This window comes from Meriones unguiculatus, chromosome 5 (assembly GCF_030254825.1).
Source record: "Meriones unguiculatus strain TT.TT164.6M chromosome 5, Bangor_MerUng_6.1, whole genome shotgun sequence".
NCBI lineage: Eukaryota > Metazoa > Chordata > Mammalia > Rodentia > Muridae > Meriones > Meriones unguiculatus.
Window position 1 is genome coordinate 40,673,218 of NC_083353.1, and position 25,354 is coordinate 40,698,571.

General features: G+C 45.7%; 1 protein-coding gene and 1 long non-coding RNA gene across 4 annotated transcripts; one reads left to right on the plus strand and one right to left on the minus strand.

Annotated features, from left to right (window-relative positions):
* Nucleotides 1–380: 380 nt before the first annotated feature.
* Pcbp1 (poly(rC) binding protein 1) lies at nucleotides 381–2,079 on the minus strand. Its single transcript, XM_021634559.2, has one exon. It carries the CDS (start codon nucleotides 1,803–1,805, stop codon nucleotides 735–737), a length of 1,071 nt encoding a protein of 356 aa, XP_021490234.1. The 5' UTR covers nucleotides 1,806–2,079; the 3' UTR covers nucleotides 381–734.
* A 508-nt stretch (nucleotides 2,080–2,587) lies between these two features.
* On the plus strand, nucleotides 2,588–24,542 carry LOC110547183 (uncharacterized). 3 transcript variants are annotated; one of them, XR_009591865.1, is made up of 5 exons: nucleotides 2,588–3,101; nucleotides 3,766–3,845; nucleotides 14,089–14,299; nucleotides 16,258–16,342; nucleotides 24,370–24,542. It is a non-coding gene; the product is annotated as an uncharacterized LOC110547183 (long non-coding RNA). The 3 variants fall into 3 exon arrangements; XR_002476346.2 differs by lacking the exon at nucleotides 14,089–14,299; XR_002476347.2 differs by lacking the exon at nucleotides 14,089–14,299 and having other exon boundaries at nucleotides 3,098–3,236.
* The last annotated feature ends 812 nt before the right edge of the window (nucleotides 24,543–25,354 follow it).

Sequence of the window (25,354 nt, forward strand, 5' to 3'; positions counted from 1 at the left end):
AACTGGCTGGATGGACAAGGGTGCTCCTCACTCATCCTGTCCTACTGAATGGGCAGTTTTTCCACCTGAGAAAACCCTGTGTTTTCTACCAGTGAAATGGGCAGACGCCTCTCTGGAACTTGTTTGGAGAGATGTCACTCCCAGGAAGAGACCCCGTCTTTTGTAAACATCCCAAAGCAGGCCCAACCTGCCGTTCCTTTGTTGGGGCAGAGGGAATGGAATCTTACCGATAAGGCAAGGAAAGCTTGCAAAGAACAACAAGGGCGGCCCACCCTTCTCCCTCTGGCCTCCAAGCACCCCATACTTAAAGGGGAAGGGAAAAAGAAAGCACCAACAAAAGAGTTAAGATAGCAATTCCCAGCTTTTTCAAATACGAAGCATTTTTAACCAATCCATTTTTTTAATTCTTAAATTCTTGACATTACAGAACTAAACTGAAATTTATTAACATTCCACTCTTACATTTTTTTATTGACAAACAGAAAATAAAATCCATGAGCCAAAAAACCCAAACAAAACTAAAAACAGGGAAAAGCTTATAAAACTAAATATGGATCCCAGCATTAACAGCTGAACAGAGAATGTGATTTTTTTTCCTTAAATTCTTAGCGGATGATAAAGTGTAGAAACTGAACACTTACAAATTATTTAAAACCTGGAATCACTGACCAGAAATTACACAGTTGGATCATGGGAAAACAGCAGAAGGGGGTTACAAGCGAACCTACACTGTTCTAGCTGCACCCCATGCCCTTCTCAGAGGAAAGCCTGGCATTGATTAGATACTGGGCCAGGCTAATGCTGGCAGCCGAGCCAGTGATAGTGACCTGCCTTCCAGAAGAGCCTTCCACTGGGTTGGCAATTTTGATCTGGGCCCCGGACATCTGGCGGATCTCATTGATGTTGGCGCCTTGGCGCCCGATTATGCAGCCGATTAAGTTATTTGGAATGGTGAGTTCATGGGTGGTTTGAGTAGATGCATCCAAACTTGCCCAATAGCCTTTCACCTCTGGAGAGCTGGAGTCAATTCCGGCGAATCCCGTCCCGCCGTGCATCATGGCAAAGTGAGACTGTTGTCTTGCCACCTGGTTCAGCTTGGCCAGATCCAGCGGAGAAATGGTGTGTTGTCCTTGAATCGAGTAGGCGTCTAGAGGTGGTCCCTCCAGGTCGTGGGTAGCGTGGGGGTAGCCCGCCGCGTCGCTGCAGCGATCTTGGCCGCCCGCGCAGATGACTGGCGAGCTGGCCGGCATGGGCTGGTACGGGATGGTCATGACTCTCCCTTGCGGAGACTGGGAGAGCGTCTCCAGCATGACCAGGCAGATCTGCTTGACACACTCGGTGACCGACTGCGGTACGCCGGCGATAGTAATGGCCCGCTCGGTCGAGTTGGGCAGCATATCCCCCGCCACCTGGACCTGGGCCCCCGTGCTCTCGCGGATCTCCTTGATCTTGCAGCCGCCCTTGCCGATCAGGGAGCCACACTGGGTGGCGGGCACCACCAGCCGCAGGGTGACCGGGGGCCTGCTGGCCGCCGTACTGTTGGTCATGGAGCTGTTGATATCTTCCTCCAGCTTGTCGATGATCATGGCGAAGGCCTTAAAGATGGCATTGGTGGGCCCGGTCAGCGTGATGATTCTCTCCGGGCAGTTCCCCTCCGAGATGTTGATCCGCGCGCCGCTCTCCTCGCGGATCCTCTTCACCGACTCCCCTTTCTTCCCGATGATGCTGCCTACTTCCTTTCCGTGCATCAGCAGCCGAATGGTGAGAGTCACGTTGAGTCCGCTTTCAGTCACACCGGCGTCCATGGCGAGCGGCGGGCGGCGTTCGGGAGTTGGGCTCGTTACGTGGTCAATTCCTGGGCGGCTGGCGGGGGAGGGGAGGAGTAGGCCCGAACTGCCGGCGCGAGGCGAGCGGGGGCCGCGGGAGCGGGCGGGCGCGGGCGGGAGGCCGCGGCGGCGTCGCAGGACGAGCGGCGGCGGCGGCGGGGGCGAGCGGGGCCGGGAGCGGCGGACGGGCGGGTGGGCGAGGGCGCGGCGGTGGCGACTCCGGCGGCAGCCTCGGCGGTCTGGGCGGGGCGGGAAGCCCGCTTTCAACCCCGCGTACCCTCTGACCCCGGAAGTGCTTGCTGCGCAGGACCCCTAGGAGAAAAAAAAAAAAAAAGAGGACCGGCTCTTTTAGGTCACAAGACTGCGCCAGCGCGCGCGATACTTGAGAAAAATAACCCTGTGGCGCCACGGGAGGGGGGCAAACCCACAGCGAGGGCGACCCGGGCACTCGGCGGGGTGGAGAGGGAGCACGTGTTTTTATGAACTCTGGAGGCCCGGGGCCGGGGACTGGGGAAATTACTGTTTTGTGACGGAGGCAGACAACATTTTCCGCTCGCCGATGGCTTCCGGCGCGGAGCGATACAGGCAGGCGCGGAGGCTACTGCCGGCGGTAGCTGGGACGCCGCGGGTGGAAAACGTGCGCGTGAGGTGGCCGGGGCGCATGCGCGGGGCGCGGGGGGGCGGGCGGGGCCCGCGGCGGCTTCCGGTGGGGGAGGGGCGGCGCCGCGCGGCCTGGTGGCCGGGCACGCGCTCTGGTGGGCACGTGGGGCCCCTTCGTCCCCGGCGTCCGGGCGCCTCGTACCAGCCCCCACCTTGGCCTCGGTCCGATGGCTGCGTCCGGTGCGCAGAGAGGCTGGAGACTCGCCCACCGCCGAGGGCCGCTCGCTCGGGCCCGCGGCGTTTGGGGGAAGTGTTAGGCACCCGGGCCGCTAGAAGAATGGCGTCCATTTACATAATGCTTTGTTTGCATCCTGCTGGTCTCGTCAGTGCAGCCTCAGTAGCCCCACCTCCTGCCCCGTCTCTCCCGCCGCAGCCTCTTCGGGCGTTAGTGGAGTAGTGCTCGGCGAAGGGCTGCCGGCGGGGCCCGCGGGGCGCCCCGCTCGCGCGGCCCGGGCCACGCTCACTGGACTGGCCCACCCTCGGCGCGGCCGCCATCTTGGGAGGGCTTCCTGACCGAGTCGTCTCGCCCGAAATGGCCATCGAGACGCGGGATAGCGAGTTGTGATTTTATTTTCCCCCTCTCCTCGTTCCACCGCCATACCCAGCCTAGAGGAGGTCGTGTGAACATGTTGAATACCTCAGAGAAAGGGCTAACGTGGCGCTCCTCCGCCCCTTTTTTTCCCACCGCGGGGAGGGCTGGCAGCCATGTTTCTCAACAAAATGGCGACACGTCGCCAACGGGAAATCGGGGTGGGTCCGAAAGCCCTTGAACGTGGTTTTACCATCCTCGGTCCTTCCCCAAGCCCCTGCAGACTGAAACGACAGGCTACTGGGAAGTTTTTTGGCAGAAGCTTAAATGCTGTACGCCTCCCTTGTTGGACATGTGAATAGCTAGAATTCAGGCCTAACACTGATCATTTTAAAATTGAGTTATGGCAGGCAGGTATGTCTCCGTGTGTGTCTCTGTGTGTGTGCGTCCTTGCAGTACCTAGCCAAGGATCAAAGCATCTAGAAACCCATTTTCTTAGACCTTATACAGTTGGTGGCATACCTGATTAAAGATTATATGGCCAAAAGTGGGATGCCTGTGTCTCACTATTCAAATGTCCAGTAACCTGCAAGTTCTCAATTTTTGCTCAGTTTTATAGTCAGGAGGAACAGTTGGAGGCTGTGGATTTGCCATACCAGATTCCATTCTAAACATTTTACTATAGGAATTCCTTATCACAATCTCCTGACGTGAAGTGGTTATTTATTTCTCTTTTTTCCCACCCAACAGAGCAAGATAAACCCAGAGAGATGAAGTGACTGACTCAAGGTCACACAGAATGGAATCCATATCTCCTGATTTCCTTACTGGTGAGCACCTTTTGCAGATTGATATTTAAATCAATTTTAGAATTTGATTTTTTGCAGAGCTGGATATCAAACTACCACTAAGCCACATTACCAGCCCTTGTGTTTTTCATTGCAGTCAGTATATATAGCACAGCTCGCCCCGAACTCTGGATCCTCCTGTCTCAAGCTTCTCAAATATTGGAATTAAAGGCACGTGCCACTGGCAGGATTATAGAATTTAAATGTTGCAGCATGGTAGCCAACACTTTTAATCCCATTACTGGGGAGTCTGAGAGTTTGAGGTCAGCCAATTTAACTGCTGTTTCAGTGCTTCAGACAGCCCTGCCTGTTGTAGACTCTTGATTTGTAGACCAGGCTGGCCTTGAATTCACACAGATCCACCTGGCTCTGCCTCCTGAGACCTGGGATTAAAGGCATGTGCCACCATGCCTGGTAAGCTTGTGATTTTTTTCTTTTTTAAGATTTATTTATTTAATGTGTGTGAGTCCTCTATCTGCATGTACACCTGTGTGCCAGAAGAGGGCATCAGAGGGATAGATGGTTGTGAGTCACCATGTAGTTGCTGGAACCCCTAGAAGAGTAGACAGTGATCTTAACCGCTGACACATCTCTCCAGCCCCAGGCTTGTCATTTTTAAAAGGAGCTGTTCAGACTCCTGCTTGCTGTATAGTCAGCCCCTATATTTGTGTTCAGTGCCTTCCAGTTATTCCTGGTGGTAGTGATACTTGTTTAGGCTTGAATATTATTTTAAGAAGCTTCTGAATGAGGACAGGAAGTGGAAGTGATTCAGTCTTTCCCAAAGGTTCAAGATTCCTTTTATCTGGCTCTGTCTGTGGTACATTTTCATCCACTTGGCTCTAGGGGAGCAAGCAGTTTTCTATATGACTCACTTTCCTCAGTTACTCATGTGGTCTTCTGGCTTCCCCATCCCAATCCCTTAAGCAGACAAAATATTTTACCTAGCTCCAATCCCCCATTTCTCTGCAAATATTGACAGCATGGCAGGGTGTTAGAAAAATCATAATCTGTGGGCTCTTCAATGTAATAACATAGGTAGTGGGCCAAGCAACAAACACGTACCTGAGTGACCTTGACTGTGAGTGTCAGAAAGAGAAGAGCTTTTTGTTTGAAATTACGTTGAGATCATGTGTCAGACTTTCCTAATAAACATTATTTAACTCTGCAAACAGCTTTAATAGGTACACAATAGCAGCAAGGGCAATAATAGCATAAAGAGCTCAGTGTGTGCTAGGCACTGTTATGAGCATTTTTGGGTGCTTTAATTCAGCGCTGCTTCTGCTTTAAAGAGCATTATAAGAAATTTAAATGACACATGTACACACACATATATAACCAAACTATTACAAATGAGAATTACTACTTGAAATATATTCTAGAAAATTCTGCCCATTTCTTCACATTCAAAGAAAACAGGAACCATTATAACTAGAATTAAACCCATCAGTAGGTTATAGCAGATACACATGTTTAATTTTCACAGAAGATGAAGTGAATGGTGGTATTTCTACTTGAAAGGACTTGAGTATAGGCCAGTTGTGTTCATACGCTAGATGTTGAACCCCTAGACTACATGTGGATTTTGCTGGCTGCCTCTTCTTGTGTGGTGATTAAGGCATTTAGAATATTAGTAAGCACTAAAACGTCAGGCAGTACAGTCATGGTGATGTACATCTTTAATCCCAGCACTCTGGAGGCAGAGGCAGGTAGATCTTTGAGTTTGAGGCCAGTCTTGATTTACATAGTGAATTCCAGGCCAGCCATGGCTTCTGTCTCAAAACAAACAGAAAACAACAACAACAACAAAAAAACCAATCAGATAACAAAAAGATGGAATTAGATATAATCAGGGAGTGTCCTGATTCAGAAAATTCTGGTTTTCTGCATTTGCCAATTTAAAAACTATACCTGGGGCTGGAGACATGGCTTAGCAGTTAAGAGCACCTCTTCTAGAGTACCTGCATTTAGTTCTCAGAACTTACTTGATGGCTCACATCTCTCTGTTAACTCCAGTTCTAGAGGATCTGATGCTGCCTTCTGGCCTCTGGAGGAACCATGAGTGTAAGTGACACACAGACATGCACATGGGCTGTGTACCACTGTGCTTGTCGGAGAAGATGCTTGATGTCTCCTCTCCACATTCAAGAGCACACACTCCACATGCACTCACACACTGACATACACACACTCCTGTTATTAGGTGTCAGGTTCCTGGATTCCATCTCCAGCATGAGAAAAAAAAATCCCATTTTCAGTGTGCCTGCTGTTGTTGGTTTATCCTTCTTCTCATCTTTTCCTCCAGACAGTCTCTTTACACAGGCCTGGCAGTGTTGCTACTCCGTAGACTAGACTCAACTGACTTTGAACTCAGAAAGATCCACCTAATTCTGCCTCCCAAGCGTTAGGATTAAAGGTGTGCACTACCATACCTAGCCACCCTTTTTTTGTTGTTTTTGTTTCTGGGGATTCAGGGTCTTAATCTAATGTCCAGGTTGGACTCAGACTGATGAGTTTCAATGATCTTTCTATCTCAGCCTTGAGTGTAGCTAAAGTACAGCTGTGTGAAACATGCCTAGCTCAGCTTGGGTACTTTCTGACACAGCCATCTACTCCATCCTGGCCTTTCCTCAGCTCTAGACATTCTTGTCTAATAGTAATGGCCGCTTACTTGCTGTTGTAGTCTTGAGTCTCTTTGAATGTCAATTTCTATGCCTGTCAAATAGAGATAATGGCAGATGAGAAAGAAAGAGGGTAGATATAATGTGTTAGAAAATATGTATCTCTGCCTTGTTTTGGAAAAATTGTAAATTATTTTCTTATGAGAGTAACTGTAAAGAGAGAATTTTGGCTTTTTTAAAAACCCAGTTATGTGAATGTTTTTGTTTTAATCTCAGGTGTGGGATATGGGTTAGCTTTAGATTGTCCACAGCTGCTAACTGTGATTGTCTCTAGGAGGGGCATGGATTTACCATTGGCAGATAGTATCTGGGTTTGTGGCATGTGGAATTCTGGGAACTTTTTCTGAAGAGGGTATAAATGCCAGGGCTCTGAGAGGGCCGCATGCTCTGAAGGGCTGCTGCTCCCCCTGTTGTTGTGGCTATTGTTGCTGCTACTTCAGTTTGTGTGTGTGTGTGTGTGTGTGTGTGTGTGTATGTATATATGTGTATTCACATATGCCATAGTTCACATTGTGCCACAGTACATGTGAAGGTCAGAACAACTTGTAGGAGTTGACTGTATCTCTCCACCGTACGTGTCCTAGAAATTAAACTCAGGTTGTCTTGGCAGCAAGTGTCTTTACTGAGCTACTCAGTGGCTTTATGTTTTTCAGAACAGTGTGTGTATAACCTGGGTTGCCTTGAAGGCTCCATCCCTTTGCTTTTTAGCTCCGTGAGTGCTGGGATTATCCGTGCTTCAACATGCCTGCCTAGCTAACAGTAATAAAGATCTTTATGGAGTTGACTAGCATGTGTGTGCGCCGGTGAAATGGGGGGGGGGTGTGTGCCTGTGCACATGTGTGTACAGGCCAGAGAAAGGCCTTGATGGTCTTTCTTTCTCATTCTCTGTATTATTTCTTTGAGACAAGGTCTGTTCCTGACCCTGGAGCTCGTTTTAGCTAGGATGGCAGCCAGCTAGCACCACTCATCTGCTGTTCTGTCTTTTTTCTGCAAAATACTGGATTTACAGATCTTCACCAGAGCAGGCTAAGCTTGTTACATACGGCCTGGGATCTGAGCTCAGGCCCTCATGCTTGCACTTGAACCACTGAACCATTTCCCTAGCTCCTGGAGTAGAGATTTTTAATAAATATTTTTTTTTCCTCTATGCAAGCAATCCTTGTATATTACATGAAGGAAGGAAGTACTAGAATTGCCCAAGGGGCAGAAACCTAGGTAGGTACCCTGGTTAGCTTTTGTTGATACAAATTAGCATCATCTGGGTTGGAGGCACCTCAAAGAATTGCCTCAGTCAGATTGGCCTGTGGCTGTGTCTGTGAGAGAGTGTCTTTTTTTTTTTTTTTTTCCTGAGACGGTTTCTCTGTATAACACCTCTGGCTGTCCTGGAACTTGTTCTGTAGACCAGGCTGGCCTCGAACTCACAAATATTTGCCTGCCTGTGCCTCCTGAATCCTGGGATTAAAGGCATGTGCCACCACTGTCTGCCTGAGAGAGTGTCTTGAATGGCGACGGGAGAGCGCTCAGCCCAGTGTGGTCAGGTGGGCCTGAGCTGTATAAGAAAACTAGCCGAGTATGAGCAAGTAAGCAAACAAGCAAATTCCTCCATTGTTTTTCTTTAGATCCTGTCTGAGTTCCTGCCCTGCCTTCCCTAAATGATGAACTGGAAGTAGAAGCTATATAAACTCTTTCCTCCTGACATTGTTTTTGTTTTTGGTTGGCGTGTTTGGTCACAGCAACAGAAGATCAAACTATTCTTTAGTGAAGTTGTGTTCAGAACTCCTACATGAGTAATGATAGCTGCTGTTGCAGTTGGGTTGGACAGACCCTGTGCTGAGCACTTTGTGGAGGTGGTCTTGTTTCAACACAGAGCTACTTGCTGTTGGCACTTGGAGAGGCAGAGTAGTTGAAGACTTGGGAGTGTAGGCTCTGGGAGCAGCTTTCTCACACAGACCTTTCGAGTTTACCGATAACTGTGTGGCCTTGAGCAGTTCTGTAGAATGGTGGTAAGAGTACCTACCCCTTACGGTCGTGGTGGCATTCTAATTGTGTGGCCAGCTACAATGCTTGGCATAGTATTTAGCAAATAGGATGTACTTCCCAAATGTTTGTCGTAATTACAGTGTAGTTCTTACAGATGAAGAAGCATAGCCCAGAGAAAGATGGATTCGTTTTCATATGTCACAGCATATAAGGGATGGACCAGAGTTTGTCCTGGGCAGTTGGACTTCAGAGCTTTAGCCATTAACCATTCTGCAGTATCACTTGAGGGTGAGAGAGACTGGACCAGAGATGTGTCTTGCTGAAAATTGGGAAGATTTTGGCCACTAGGAATAAAGTCCTACAACTGGATGAGTTTTGGTGTTTTGGGAATGCTTGGGTTCTGTCCTCCTGACCGTCCTCTGCGATTTTAAGCATCTTACTCTGCCTGTGCCTCTGTTCTGAGTCTGTTCTTCCCCAGATACAGAGAAATAAAAGAGTGTTTGATTGCTGAAGGGCTGGGTGTTCCTAGGCCAGAAATAGGAGCTAAATGAAGATGTGTACCTTAGTGTTCTGGTGTTCTTTGGGCTAGAAGTGGACCTTTTCTCTTATGCTTACTGTTGTTGTTCTTTTAATTTATGTACCTCTTAGGTACATGTGTGGGTGCCAGAAGTGGGTGTTGGGGTTCCTTTGAAGATGGAGTTACAGGCAGTTAGGAACCTCCTGATGTGGGAGCTGGAAACTGAACTTGGATCCTCCGCAAGAGCAGCAAGTGCTCTTAACCACTGAGCACCATCTCTTCAGCTCCTAGTCTATCTAGATGCAGCTATTAATGATGGGAAGCAGAACAGTTGGTGTGTAGCCCGAGAACTCTGGTGTAGAATTCACATGGGTTTATCTTGTTCAACCCTTAAAGCTTGAGAACAGTCACTCATGTTTTATAGTGTGTGTGGCGAGGGTTAGGAGGCTCTCTCAGAGCTGCACTGGAAGTAGTGGTAGAGCTGGGATTTGAGCTGGTCTGGCTCCAGAGGCCCTGCTCTTAAGCTCTGCAGCCTGCCACCCTCATGGAAAGTGTGTGGGGCCGGTTGAACACCCAAATATGAGATACTAAGGACTAAAAATATTTTTGATTTCTTATTTTTTTTTAATATTTGCAAGCTTTCTTTTTTCTCTCTCCCTCCTCCCCCCCTCCCTTTCTCCTTCTTTCCTTCCTTCCTTTCTTCCTCCTTCCTGTTGAACATCCCCTAACCCAAAAAACTTAAAAAGTATATTGTGTGGTTGTGTGGCTTAAGAGGTAGTAGGGGACTGAAGAGATCGGTCAGTGGGTTAAAAACACCATTTTTCTTTTCCTGAAAAATGGGAAGATTTTGATCACTAGGAATAGAGGCCTACAACTGTGCTTGAGTTTGCCCCAATTTACACTTAGGACTTCATTTACTTTTTCTTTTTTTTTTTTTTTCACTTTTTAAGATTTTATTTATATACTATGTATACAGTGTTGTGCCTGCAGGCTGGAAGGTGCCAGATCTCATTTTTTTTGGATGGTTGTGAGCCACCATGTGGTTGCTGGGAATTGAACTCAGGACCTTTGGAAGAGCAGCCAGTAATCTTAACTTCTGAGCCATCTCTCCAGCCCCGACTTCACTTTCTTTTAGCCTTCTTGATCTTATGTGGTAAAGTGCTGGGTCTATAGGGTCTCTGAGGTCCTTTTGAATGCTGACTGATCATAGAAAGAAGGGTAGCACTGCTCAGCTCCTGAGTGTGGAGTGAGGCATTTGTCAAGGCACAGAAAATGCCAACTTTCAGGGCAAGGGATGAGCCCCCAGGAGCAAGGCAGCTCTGATTCTTTCTTGAGGCTGGTTGCTAAGGGAACTCAGCCTGTGATCAGTAATAGCCAGGGACACTTTGGCTGCAGCTTGGATAAGGTTAGCTAAAGCAAGAAGGTCATCCCCCAACTCCACCTTTCCTTTCTATGTCTGTGTCTTTTCAAACTGTTGGGTTTGTACCTTTTTGTGTGTGCAGCCAGCGCTGTTTAAGTACTTGACTGATATAATATCTTTATAGTAATCTTATGTGAGTAGTAATTGCTAAACAAAATTTGCAGATAACAAAGCTGAGGAAAATAGAGTTAATAATGTGTTCACGTTTGCACAGGTGGAGTGTCACATCTGCACCTCTAGCCTCTGGGTTATATTGCCTGGGGGATCTGAAAAAACAAGCAGGAGAAAGAGTCTTTAGTGTTGTGAGTTCAGGAAGAAGCTTTTTTTTTTTTTTTTTTGAGACAGGGTTTCTCTGTGTAGCCCTAGCTGTCCTGGACTCACTTTGTAGACCAGGCTGGCCTCAAACTCACAGAGATCCACCTACTGGATGCTGGGACTATAGGTGTGCACCACGATGCCCAGCTCTAGAGCTCAGAAGAACCTATGAAATGTTTAACATAGTTTCCTGTCCCTGATCTGCTGTTCATTCCAGGCATGCTCTCTACTTCCCCTGACAGATGCCCACCCCGATTCTATTCCAATCCTCCACATATGAGAAGGACATCACTTTACTTAATCACTTTCCCTAATTCATTTTTATTTTTAAGACAGTTTTGCTAAGTAGCTCAGGCTGGCCTGGAAGACCTGATCCTCCTGCCTCACTCAGCCTCCCTAGTGCTGGGAATATAGGCATGTATCATCATGTCTGATAATATTCTCATGGGCAAAACATTATTTCTCTCTCTTTTTTTGAGACATGGTTGGTCCTGAGGCCTAGCCCTTTACAGTCTTGCCTCAGCTCCTGAGCGCATGGGGTCACCGGATGCCAGGCTTTATTTGTTTCGAGTTGAAATTTAATTGAGGTATCGCATTAATTTTAGGTTAGCCTGGAATCTGGAACCTCACAGTATTACTTCATCTTCCACAGGCAGCCTTAGCTTTTTTCTACACTTATAGTCTTCCCATGACCGGCTTTCCTCCCTCCTCCCTCCCTTCCTCCCTTTCTTTCTTTTCTTTTCTTTTTTTTTTTTCCTTTCAGTTGGGTCAACCAGCACAAAAGCTCTCTTACCTATGAGTGAGTATTTTGCAGATGAAGTCCAGCAGATGCGGTACTTCTTGTCATTATATAGATTGAATCTGAGGTGTGGAGTCCTTTCCAGCTTGGGGAGTGGAGGAGGTGTGGAGTCTTTTCAGTTTCACAGAAGCTGGGGAATTGTATTGAGGGCTCTCCTGCGCATTTTGAGAAAGTCACAAAATGGCTGGAAGTTATTTGGGTGCTTGGCAAGCTGCATTTACTTTACTAGGCCACTAGGTGTTGAGCGATTCACAAATCTGGGCAGCAGGGACTGCAGTGACTGTGGCTGTCACTGAAGTCACAGGTCACCTCACTGAAAAGTGTGTTGGGTGCTGAGATGTGCTCCTTACATGCTTTGCCTTTTTTGGCTTTATTCTAGTTTTAAATGCCAGCTTGAAAAGTTCTTCGAATTGTTTTCATAGGAGAGGGGCATAGTGTGTGTGAATTAACAATTTAAATGGAGGGTCAGCAAGGTGGCTCAGAGTGGGATCCCTGGAACATGCATAGTGACAGGAGAACCAGCTCCCACAGACTGTTCTTTGACACATGGTGTAAGCACATACACACAAATAAATAATACAGTTTAAAAATTAAATTAATATTTAAACTGAAAGACAAAAATCAAATGTATTTCTGGGGGACACTGTGATGTTTTCACATGTATGTACATTGTGCATACGTGTGTTTAAATTAGGTTACCCAGAACAATCCTCTCAAACATTAGTCCTTTCTTTGTAGTGTTAAGAAAAAAAAAACCTCCATCTTCTGGCTTGTGGAATATATGACACATTATCATTGTAGTCTTCTTATTTGACATAGCACAGCCAACCTACATATTCCTAATTGTAACCTTTCCACCTCTCTTTTTCTCCCTCTCCATCCTATGACCACCATTCCACTCTGTTTTCATGAGATAACTGTTCCTTCTTTCCATGTGTGGAGAAATCATACCTACAGTGCTTGCTTTTTCTTCTTAGCTTGTATCACTTAATGTGATGATTCCCTACTTCAGTCATGTTGCAAATGATAGACTTAAGAAAGTTTATTTTTATTGGCTGACTAGTATTCTATAGTATGATTTACATTTTCTTCCCTGTTTTCTCCCTCCTACTGTTCCACTTCCTTTCCTCTTTTAAAAATTTTTTTAATTAATTTTTTGTTTTTCTTTGAGCTGGGGATGGGACAAACTCAGATCCTCATGAATGCTAGGTAAGCATTCTATCGGAGAGCTCTATCTTGCATTATGTAGTTATTGTCAGTAGTGCTGTAGTGAACACAGGGTTATTGATGTCTTTTCTTGTGTCAGTCTTTTGTTCTCAACAGGGTCTTATGCAGTCTACCCTCAGAGCTTACCTCTTCCTGCCTTAGTCTGCCAAGGGCTGGGATCATCTGCATGTCTCACCAAACTTGGTCCCTGTTTGAATGGTGGCTTCCACAGCTTTCAGGATTCTTCTCTACTGATGATAGTCTGTGCAGTAGCCTTCTGGCATCTTGGGTTTCTAGTGACACAGATGAAGTATCTAGCACCAGCAGCGTGTGTCAGCGGCCTGTGCTGGCCCTTCCTTAGTCTTTGGAAGCAGGAGCCTGTTACCATCTTGAAGTTTACCATAGAGTGATGGGGTATGCTTTTTATGTTTTTTTTTTTTTTTTTTTTTCCAAGACAGGGTTTCTCTGTGTATCCCTGGAACTTGCTTTGTAGACCAGGCTGGCCTCGAACTCACAGAGATCTGCCTCCCAAGTGCTGGGATTAGAGGTGTGCATTACCATGCCCAGCTGAGATGGGCCTTTTTAAAGATTTAAGAATGTAAATCCAGGGCTGGAGAGATGGCTCAGAGGTTAAGAGCACTGGCTCTACTTCCAAGAGTCCTGAGTTCAATTCCCAGCAACCACATGGTGGCTCACAACCATCTATGATGAGATCTGGTGCCCTCTTCTGGCATTCAAACACACATGCTGGCAGAATACTGTATAAATAATAAGTAAATAAAATATTTAAAAAAAAAAAGAATGTAAACCCTGTCTTTGTGCAGGTGTTCTCTAGTCTCCTTATGTTATGGGTGAGGAAACTGGAACTGAATCCAGAAAAGTGAAGTGATGTGTCTTGAGTCACACAGCTAGCCACGATGGAACCTCAGGCACATAACCCAAAACTGCCACTGGGCTGTACAAGGAGTCATTAGGAACACATTGGAACATTTTTACTGAGACAGGCATTTTGCCAGCCATTCATGGAGAATCAGGAAGAGGTAACAACTCTTTACACTCAGAATGTGGCCCATGTGAAGGAGAAGGATTCTTGTGCTCTGTTGATCAGTTAATGATCTGTCTTGTAATTCTCAAACCCAATAAAGCCAGAAAGTTTCTTCAGCTTTGGAGAAGTATTGAGTAGCCTGGGGCTGGATAAGTGTGATCATGCCCTGTTGTAAATGCTGGACAACCTAATCAGCTGCCAAAGCTTGGAGACAGACACCATAAACCATGTCTTATCAGCGGTCTGCTTTCTGTTTGTGTTCCAGCCTGGGACTCTGCTGATGGGAACCACCTGTTCCAGGTCTTTTGAGCTTTGGATTTCCCCAGTCCTTCAGTCCTTTCAGTTTTGAATTGAAACCTGCTCTACTGGGCGAGGCCAGGCCCAGGAGGACTTTGACAGCTCACACCAGCTTTTCTTTTCCTAGAGCCAGCTAGTATGTGAGCTTGTGATTCGAGAGGTGTTGAATCAGCTGTTGGGTAAGGTCTGAACAGTGTCATTTCTTTGGGTAACCAGGAAAACAAAACCAAATATGCCCAAGAAGCTGAAAGTTAAGAGTACAGTCACCAGAGGGCTGCACAACCTCAATCTTGCTTTCCTGAAGAGAACCTTTCCTACCCCAATGCCCTGCCCCAGGTTTCTCAGGTTAGTTAGCCCAGACTGGCCTTGAATTTGTAATTCTCCTGCCTCAGCCTTTAGTGTTAGGATTACAGGTGTACACCACCATGCTTTGCTACAAAAAGTGTTTTGTTTTGGACTTTCTTTCCTTCTCTTTCTTTCTTTCTTTGGACTTTCTTTTTCTTCCTTCCTTCCGTTTTCTTTTCTTTTTTTTTTTTTTTCCCAAGATATGGTTTCTCTGTGCAGCTTTGGCTGTTCTGGACTTACTTCGACTTACTTTGTAGACAAAGCTGGCCTTGAACTCACAGTGATCCGCCTGCCTCTGCCTCCCGGATGCTGGGATTATAGGCATGTGCCACCTCACCTGGCTTTGTTTTGAATTTTTTGAGACAGAGTTTCTCTCTGTATCTCTGCCTATTTTGAGACACTCTGGAGACCAGGCTGGCCTCGAACTCACAGAGATCTGTCTGCCTCTGCCTCTGCCTCTGCCTCTGCCTCTGCCTCTGCCTCAGCCTCAGCCTTCTGAGTGCTGGGATTAAAGGCATGTGCCAGCACCACCACCTGGCTGCTACAGAAGTTTTTATCTCAACTTCTCTCATATGTAGGACCTCCTCATCTCCTTTCTAGCCAAATCTCGGACTTCTCTCTGCTGATGTGCTGTCCTTACCGTTCACAATAAACCTCCCACCAGAACATAGCTCTTCATTTAACTCTTTCTGGTAAGACTGGGTCACCCTATGATCTCACTAGGTTGCCCTAGTCTCATTTTCTAGCACTCAAGAATGCTTTTTTGTTTTGTTTTGAGAGAGGGTTTCTCTTTGTAGCCTTGGCTGTCCTGGACTCACCTTGTAGACCAAGCTGTTGAACTCACAGGGATCTGCCTCCTCATTCCCTCAGTGCTAAGATCACAGGCATGTGCCACTGCCCCCAACAAGAATTGCTCTTAATCCATAGAATCCCTCTCCTCTTTGGGATTTCTGCTAGAACAATGCCAACTACTCCGTGTCCTGGATACCTGTATGTCTTTCCTTGTCTTCGACATTCGGTGGCCTCAGTTGAGGATTGGTAGCCAAGACTAGCCTGGGCCCAGAGGTTCAGGAGAGAGTATGGCATTGGGAGGCTATGTTAATGTGTTCAGATGTGCACTGGTGCGCAGCCATATGCAACCATGAAGGCTTTGTTGGGCGGCAGGGACAGGAGATGCAGTACCTAAAGAGACTTGTGGCCCTCCTCCTCTGTTTGGGGATGGGGTGCAGCTCAGTGGTGGAGCACTTGATGCCCAGCACCACAAATGTCAGCGTGCTTGGGATTGAGCAATCTATATGGAGTATTGCAATCTTTGGTTCCTTCCTCCATTTCTGTTCCCTAGAGAGAATATGTCTTGGAATGTGTGAACTGAGAACATTTTAAAGTTACTTTATATCTTTAAAGTTTATCTCCACAAATGATATAGATGCTATATACCATTCTCATATTCCCTTCTTTTCCTAAAGAATGGGCCACTGTGGTGGAACATACCCTTAAATCAAGCACTCAGGGAGGCAGAGGCAGCTGGATCTCTATTAAGCTCAAAGCCAATCTATGTAATAGCAAGCTTTAGGTCAGACTCTGTTTCTAAAACAAAACAACAAAAAATGGGCCTTGGCAGTATTCCATGTTAGTAAATAGTAATTTCATTCTTTGTGGCCACTGTGTAGTATTTCATAAAATGGATGGTGCTGTGTTTTATTTAGCTGCTTTCCTGTTAAAGAGACATGAAGGTGTTTCTCTGTTCTAGATGATGCTTACTCTGATTTAAATGTTGGTGTTCTGTTCCTAGGCATTGATCTCAGCCTTCAGCAACCTTCAGTTACCACCTACAAATGGATGATTTACAGTCTCCAGTTCACAGGGAGAACTTAATGGTGGGTATTGTGTGTGTGTGTGTGTGTGTGTGTGCGCACTTGCTCCTTTCAACCCAGGGCCTAACATACGCTAGGCAAATGGTCTACCACTGAGCTTCATCACCAGCCCAGATATCTTGCGTTCATGGTGAGCATGGTGTGCTCCTTCTCTGGTGCCCCATCCTCTGATATCTAAGCCTTGCAGCAATTGGACATCCTTTCTTTCCCTTCCTGGCCTGATCACACCAGAACGGGCCCTCAGTATTTTTGGATCTAGACACGTGCCTTCTTTACTGCCACTGTCCTGTGCTTTGGTTTTCTAGTTCATTAGGTTAAACGCTATGTGACATGCTTATAGTAGTCTGGGACCACTGAGGGATGTGTTGTGATGCAGTAGCCTGTACTTGGCTCTGATTCTGCATCCAGGCCTTTTTCGTTTTGAGACAGGGTCTCAGTGTGAACTACTGGCTGGCCCAGAATTCCCTATGTAGATCAGGCCACAGAGATCTGCCTGCCTCTAGTTTCCAAGTGCTGGGATTAGAGGTGTATGCCATTGTTCTGTCTTGATTTTTTTTTGCTACTTTTTCTAGTCCTGAGTTTATCCTTCCTGCTATAGCTATAGTGACTTCATCAGCCTGAGAAGACTGTGATATCATTTCTCTGCTTAGATGTCATGGCATTGGAGATGGCTCAGCAGTTAAGAGCACTGGCTATGGTTTGGGAGGAAACAAGGCTTGAAGAGGGACATGCGAGGCTGAGTCAGGCTGAGTTAGGGTCCAGAGCAACTACTGAACCCTATAGACTCCTTAGCAGTCAGAGCCACTCACTGGCTGCTTCGGAAGTAGCTGCTCTGGATAGACATAGAGTTTGAGGTGACCAAGAGGCAAGAAAGGAGCAGTTCTTAAAACTTTGGGAAATTAGTCAGAATGTGGTGGGACATGCCTTTAATCCCAGCACTTAGGAGGCAGAGGCAGGTGGGTCTCTGTGAGTTCAAGGCTGGCCTGGTCTACAGAGTAAATTCCAGGACAGCCAGGGCTACATAGAGAAACCCTGTCTTGAAAATAAACACGTGCTCCCACATATTTAAAGGTGTGCGCACACACACACACACACACACACACACACACACGAGTGCTTGCTGATTGTTGTAAAGGACATGAGTTTGGTTCCTAGAACCTACTTCTGGCTGCTCACAGCCACTTGCAACTCTAGCTCTAGGCTTCCATGGACTCCCACATTAAGTTGTGTGCACACAGACACATCCACAGAATCAAAAATAAAGTATCTTAGAAACTGTAATAAATTCTGCTAGAGAGCAGAAGGGGAGGAATGACTATCAGAGCTTCTTTGCAATAGAGATGGCTTTATATTTCCTCAGTTGAAGACCATATGTCTCAAACATATGGAGTGACACATGCAACTGCTATGAGGACAGAAAAGCTGCAACGTCTGAGAAGTCTGGGCTGTATGGAGAACGTAAATGTTATGGGAGTCAAGAAGAAAGGAGACAGACCTGAGGTAGCCTTAATAAGTGAAGCAGTTCTTACTAAATAGTTTTCTTGATGCCTCAAGCAGGTGTTTGAGAAATGCCAAGTTCATAACCACAAGGGTTTACCGAATGGAGGAGACTGAACTAGCCCATGCTTTGTATTTAAATAAATATAAAATAATAGGAAACTAAAAGAGCATTGGCTGTTCTTACACAGGACCTCGGTTTTGTCCCCTGTACACCCATGGTGGCCCACAGCCACCTGTAGCTCCAGCCAGGGAATCTGACCCCCTCTTTTGGCCTCTGTGGCCACTGCGTGCGCATGGCGCATAGGCGTCCAATCAGATATTCATACACACAAATAATAAGGCCAGGCGTGGTGGCGTAGGCCACGGGGGAGGCAGAGGCAGGCAGACCTATTTGAATATGAGGCCAGCCTAATCTGCAAAGCAAGTCCAGGACAGGCTCTGTTACACACAGAAACTCTGTCTCAAAAAACAAAACAAATCAAAAAAATCTTAAAAGGACATAGCAGTATTTCCATGGGGCGTTTACAATGTTTACAACTCACCTAGAAAGCTTTCTCTTTGGCTTCTTCCATTAAGAGCCCAGTTTATAAATGCTGTCTTCTTAGAGGGGCCTTCCTGACCACCTAGGGATTTTATGAGTCACCCATATACTGTCTTTCCCTTTCCCTTATTTGTCAATTCCTTTAAAACTTGATTTAATAAGTATGTTTTTACATTTATTTATCCATTTTGTGTGTGTGTGTGTGAGTGTGCGAGTGTGATCAAACTCAAGTCATTTTGCTTGGAGGCAAAGTGCCTTTACCAGCTGTGTCATCTTGTTGGCTCCTCCTTTTTTATTTTTATTTATGTGTATGAGTGTTTTGCCTACATGTATGTAGGAATACCCATGTGGATGCAATATGTTCTCTGAGGCAAGAAGAGATTACTGGATAGTTGTAACTCCTGGAACTGGAGTTACAGAGAGCTGCCATAATAGTGCTGGGAACTAAACCTGGGACTTTAGCAAGAACAGCAAGTGCGCCAGGCAGTGGTGATGCATATCGTTAGTCCCAGCACTTAGGAGGAGAAGCAGAGGCAGGTGAGTCTGTTGAGGTTGAGGCCAGCCTGGTCTATAGATCCAGTTCCAGGACAGCCAGGACTACACAGAGAAAGCCTGTCTCCAAACAAAACAAAACCCAAAAAGAACAAAACAGCAAGTGCTTTTACCTGCTGAGCCACCTTTCTACCTCATACTATTTATTATTTTTTGCATAGTACTTGTCAGTACCTACACTTTTTCTGGCTTATTTGCTTATAGACACCAAGTTGTTCTTGGCTTATTGTCATTATTGTGTGATCACCTTTGGTAATTCTGTTTGTCAGGATGAACCACCTAACTTGCTTGTCTTAAGTCACTGAATCATTTTCCTGAAACCAGAGAAGGGTGGCAGGAACTTGCTCTGGAGGGGGCATGCATGCTGAAAATAAAGATAGAGGGTGGAGATAGAATATTTGCTTCCATGGTTGGCTGAGAGAATGGAGTAGTCAGCAAGGTGGGAAATAGAGGCCTGAAGGACAACACAAACATGGTTGAAACCAAAGGCCAAACTCTGAGGTCACCTGAGAACAGGATGGAGAGTAAGGAGGGCTGGGCAGACATCTCAGGACAGGTTATTAGTAACCATGGTGCTCTCTGAAACAATCCCAGCCGCCACTGCCTCTCCCTTTCTTCCTTGCCACTTCCTTTCTTTATTTCCTTTAACAAGTATTGTTTGTATGTGTGTGAGGTGCACTAGTGCCATAGTGCATATGTGGGCTCAGAACAACTCTTGGGAGTTGGTTCTCTCTTTTCATTATGTGAGTTTCCAGGATCAAACTCAAGTCCATCAGACTTGGCTGCAAGCACTTTTACTCACTGAGCCAACTCACTGGCTGGCCCTTTCTCAGCATTCTTGCCTTGTGAATCTGGACCGAACTTTTCCCATATAGGAAGGATCTGGTAGTTAACATGCAGAGCTCCAAGGAGGTTGCCTGATGCTCTATCTATTTGGTGTTCTGCTTTCTTTAAAGTGTCCAGAAACCCACCTTTTCTTTTTTTTCCTCAGTCTCTGCTGCCAGGAGCCTGCTTTCTGTTGTTGTTGTTATTTGGCTATTTTAGAGACAGGGTCTCATGTAGCTCTGGCTCTGACCTGGAACAGATCTTGTATATCAGGCTAGCCTTGAACTCACAGAGGTCCTTTGCCCCCTGAGTGCTGAGATTAAAGGCATGTACTACCGGCCCAAATATTTTTTAAGATATATTTTTATTTTATGTGCATAATTATTTGCCTACTTATGTATGTCTGTGTACCATTTGAGTACAGCATCCTCTGTGACTGGAGTTAAAGACAGTTGTGAGTTGCTGTGTAGGTGCTGGGAGCTGAACTTGGGCCTTCTGCAAGAGTAACAAATATTTTTATTTAAATCATCACTCCAGCTTCTAAATTTTTTAAATTACATTTTTAATTTATAAATTTTAGGTGTGTATGTGTTAGTGTGTGTGTGTATGTACCATTGCAAATGTGTAGTGGTCAGAAGACAACTTTGTGGAGTCCTTTCTCGCCTCCTACCTTGTGGGCCCTGGAAATTAAACTCAGGTTGTCAATCTTGGTGGCAAGTGTCTATATCTGTTGAGCCAGCTCTCCAGCCTCTACAGCTGCAGGAACTTAGGGCTGGATTGAATCTGAATCTGGAATGGTCTTTCTTTCAGTTTATGGTAAGAATAAACTGATGTGCCAAAGAGGCACGAGAGGGGCTGTCACTGATTCTTTTGGAGGTGTGTGCTATATGTTTGCTTGTGTAGCTTAGACTCTCCTGTAAGCTGAGAGGAGTCAGAGTAGAATCAGTACTTGCTGAGACAGGGTGTGCTCTCTGGAAGGCTGGAGAATGTGACACAGTTGCGATAGTCTAGGCAGGCTGTCAGTCCTGTGTGGGGCACACCTGCCCTTCAAGCAAAGAGAGTAGCCCTGGTGGCTGTTGCTAGTTTCCAGGGATGCCTTCTCTTTGTGTGCGCGAAGCTTGTCCTTTGATGTCCTCACTTCTCTGTTTAGCTATCGTAGTCCACTCAGATTTGTATTCTAGATTACTAACTACATGACCAGCTTGACTCTTTGTATATTGTTTACTAATACTAAGGTTGCTAGCCAGCTTGCTCTATTAGCTGTTAGGTCAAAGATTTTGAAGCTTAAAAAAATTTTTAACTTTTGCTGGGCATAGTGGCATACACCTTTAGTTCCAGCACTCAGAAAGCAGAGGCAGGAGGATCTCTGACTTTGAGGCCAGCCTGGTCTACAGAGTGAGTTCCAGGACAGTCAAGGCCACACAGAGAAACCCTGTCTTGAAAAAACTAACCAAATTTAACTTTATTATAAAAACAACAACTTGGAAATAAAAAAAATACTACACCCTGAAATTAACCCAGCCCAAAGTCTGTAGATCTCAATGAACTTCAATACAGTTAGAATAGCATTCATTAGCAACTATATATTTTACGTGCTTATCCATCTGAAGCTGTGGTAGAGTGGAGGCTGGATTCAAATGTAGAAGCCTGTGCTTCCCTTCTAGATGCTTACAGTACGGAGTAAGGGTCAGGAATGTGTATGCTGACCCTCCTTCAGGTGATTCTGCTACCAGGCATCATCTGAGGACCATATATCTGACAGGGTGCACTGACTCTGGTGTCTTTGTCAGCTCCTTATGCAACTTGAAGAACCAGGAAGCTTTTTTTTTTTTTTTTTTTTTTTTAAGGGCTGGAGAGATGGCTCAGTGGTTAAGAACATGAACTATCCTTCCAGAAGACTCAGGTTCAGTTCCTAGCACTCACAGCACGTAATTCACACTAACTCCAGCTCCAGGGGTACCTTATGCCTCTCACTTCCACAGGCACCAACACTCACACGCACATACCCAGCCCCCATATTAAAATATCCTAGGAATTTAGTTTGTGTCATGTGATAAGTCAGAGAAAAGTTAAGAAGAGATGAAGGAGCCAAGTAAGCAAGGATGTGCCTTCTGGGAGGGAAAGAAGAGTGTTTCTGGGATGGGATTTAAGAAACATGCACAGACCAGATATTGCAGGAAGAGGCAGAACCCAGATACTTACATGGAAGAACCTAATGTCATTTCCACTGAAGACCAGTGAATGCTTTTGAGACTTACTGGAGGCTTTGCATCAGAAAGCAGTTTCTGTGGGTTTTTTTGTTTTTGTTTGTTTGTCTTCTGGCCTTGAAACTGCCCTGCTCAGAAAGCAAGTTTAAATGCAGACCCTGGTGGCTACCCAGCATAGTTGAGACTTGCCTTGGGTTTTTGTATGTTTACTGTGTTCTAGTGAAGGACTCCCCCATCCAGTTTGGCTTCCCTCAGATCCCAGAGCCCTCTTTCACATTGCTTCAGTTCTTCCTGTGAGCAACTGGATATAATTTACCTCCTTTAAGAGCTCTCCTTGCAGCCAGGCATGGTGGCGCATGCCTTTGATCCTGGCAGTAGGAGCTGCCATCTACCACTCTAAAAAGAAAAGTACTACCTATCTCTTTCCTAGGTGAAATCACAACACTGGGTGAAAAGCCTCTGTAAAAAGAACTAAGCTGGATGTTGTGGTGTGAGCCTGTAATCTCAACATTAGGGTGGCTGAGGCAGAAGAGTCACGAGAGACCAGTCTGTGTTACATAGTGAAGAGAAAAAAGGAGTAAAGCACTATGCCACTTGGGCAGATACTGAAGGCCTTGTAGGCCATAACTTAGGTGGAATTATGGAAGACTTGGTTCTAAGCCGAGACCCTGAACTTGGCTGTGCAGGTTACAAAGAGACCTTTTTTGTTTGTTTGTTTGTTTGTTTCAAGACAGGGTTTCTCTGTGTAGCTTTGGCTGTCATTCAACTCACACTGTAGACCAGACTGGCTTCGAACACAGATCCACCTGCCTCTGCCTTCCAAGTGCTGGGATTAAAGGAGTTCGTGACCACCACCTGGACCTCAATCTAATTTTTTATTTAAAAAATTGTTATTATGAACCGCATGAGGTGGCTTATGCCTGTAATCCTGCACTCAGGGAGGCAGAGGCCAGCAGATCTCAGTGTTTGAGGCCAGCCTGGTCTACAAAATCAAGATTGCACAAAGAAAATCCCTGTCTAGAAAAACTGAAAACAAAACAAATGGAAGAAGGCAAAGTTCAAGTTGGGTTGGCCTGGGCTGCACAGTGTGTTTGAAAGATAATCTTTCTCCAATTAAGCTACTCTCAGACATACAAAAAAAAAAAAAAAAAAGAAAGAAAAGAAAGAAACAAAAAGCCCTGTCCTTTGTTTCCTCTGTGGTTTCCGGCTTTAGATACATAAAATTGTGCATATGTATAGGCTATGTAGGGCTCTGATGAGTGTTGGGTAAGAAATTAGAGGATGGCGGTGGGGAATGTGCTCCGTATACATGTACTTGTGTGAGAATGTTTTATGTAACCCAGTACCACGTGTGATGAATACATGTATGCAAAGTCATTGATTTTGACAGGGTCTTGCTGTGTAGCCGTGCTGACCTGGAACTCACTGGATAGAGTAGGCTGGCTTTCCACTCAGAGATAGATCTGCCTGTTTCTGCCTCCCAAGTGCCACCATGCCTGGTGGTTTCCCTGTTTTTAAGAACACTGAATCTTGTGTTTGCATGTGTTCCCCAGCTGACTGGTGGAGATATGGTCTTGTGACACCATCCTTCACAGTGTGATTGTGGAGCTAGACTGCTTGACCTTGGGGAAGTCATTTTACCTTCCTGTGTCCTTCAGTTCTTGTTGGTAAGGGATGCTAAAAATGGCACCTGTTTGAAGCGGTTTTATGAAGGGTCATCAGTTAGGCTGAGGAGAAGAACACTTACATTAGTTACTGAGACAGTTCCAGTAGGACTGATTTGCTCTAGTAGTGTTGGCATCAACCCAGCGCCTCACGTGTGCTGGGCAAGTGCTGATAACAGTGTTTGGTTTTCACTACTTTGACTGTACAAGGTAAACAGGGGTCTCATGTTGCCTGAGTTTGTCTTAAACTCAAAGCTCTGTAGCTGAGACTGGCCTTGAACTGGTCCTTCTGTCTCCATCTCCCAAGTATGCAATTATAGGCCTGCCCCACCATTTCCAGTATGTGTGCATGCTGGGCAGGCATGTCACCACTGAGCCACATCCCAGCTTTCTGATTGTTTCTCTTATTATACTCATGAGCTATAAATTACCCCATGTCTCAGCTTTGTTTATGTAATTTTCTGCCTGTAGATTTTATATTTTTTGGCATTCAGATATTTTCCCTTAGAGTCTCATCTGTTACAAGACCAGTGTTTAGCTAAAAGTATGCTTTTCTATTTTGGAATTATAAGAAAATGGCTTCATGTTCTTTTGAGCACTATGTATATTTAACTTATTAATTTGAATATTTACATATCAACATCTGTTCCATGTGGAATGTAGTGTTAGGTTAAGAATGGTTAAATCTTAAGTCTTTATTTATTTATTCATTCATTCTTTTTTTTTTTTTTTCAATTTAAGGGCTGGAGAAATGTTAAGAGTGCTTGCTACTCTTCCAGAGGACCAGAGTTCAATTCCCAGCATCCATACCCTGTGGTTCAATTCAACATCCTCCTCAAGCCCCCACGCATATGTGGCTTAAAAACACCCACCCACCCACACACAAATAAAAGCAAAACAAACCTTAAAAACAATTGTTTATAGTTTATTTAGTGTGTATGTGTTTGTGTGTACAGTTGTGTTCACGTGGGCCACTAGCATGTGTGTCATGAGGCTTGGTTTCAGCTAAGCATTCTCTCTATCCTCCACTTCTTTCATTTGGGTAGATGTCTAAACCTTCACAGAAGGAGAAGCAAAAAGCAGACTCTTTTTTTGATTGTTTTGAGACAGAGTCTCCCTGTGAAGTCCTGGCTGGCTCCACACTGCACCTTCCTCCATCTGTCCAGGGCTGGGATTAGAGGCATATGCAGAAGCCTTTGCTGTCCCTCTCTCTCCACACGGCAGAGAGTGGGCGTAATGTCTGAATGTGGTCAAGAGTGTTGCAGTTGCTATCCTGAGGTGTGGAGACTGCTATCCTTGGCTACCGACTTCCCATGCAGACCCTGAGAAAGGACTGCTCTACAGGGCTCACCACTTATGAACAGAATATTCTGCTTTGTTTAGAAACAAATGACAGGTTCAGGGCATAGCTTACCAGAAAGCACTTGGCTTGATCCCAACACCACAGAAATGGCCAGATGACGGTAGCAGCTACTTCCTCCAGCCTGTGCATACAGTGGAGTATTGGTGAAGGAGCATTGAGTGGTAGTAACCCCGCTGCATTCCCGCTGCATTCCAGTTGTCCGTAACAGCTGGAATTCTAGTTCCAGGAAATTTCTTTCATGCACTTGACATGGAAGAAAGCCAGGAATAGTTGTGTAATCTCAGTAGTACTGCTGCTGGCCACACATAATGAAGGGAAGTTGACTGTCATGTGGAGTGCTGCAGCTATGCAAGGGCCTAAGCA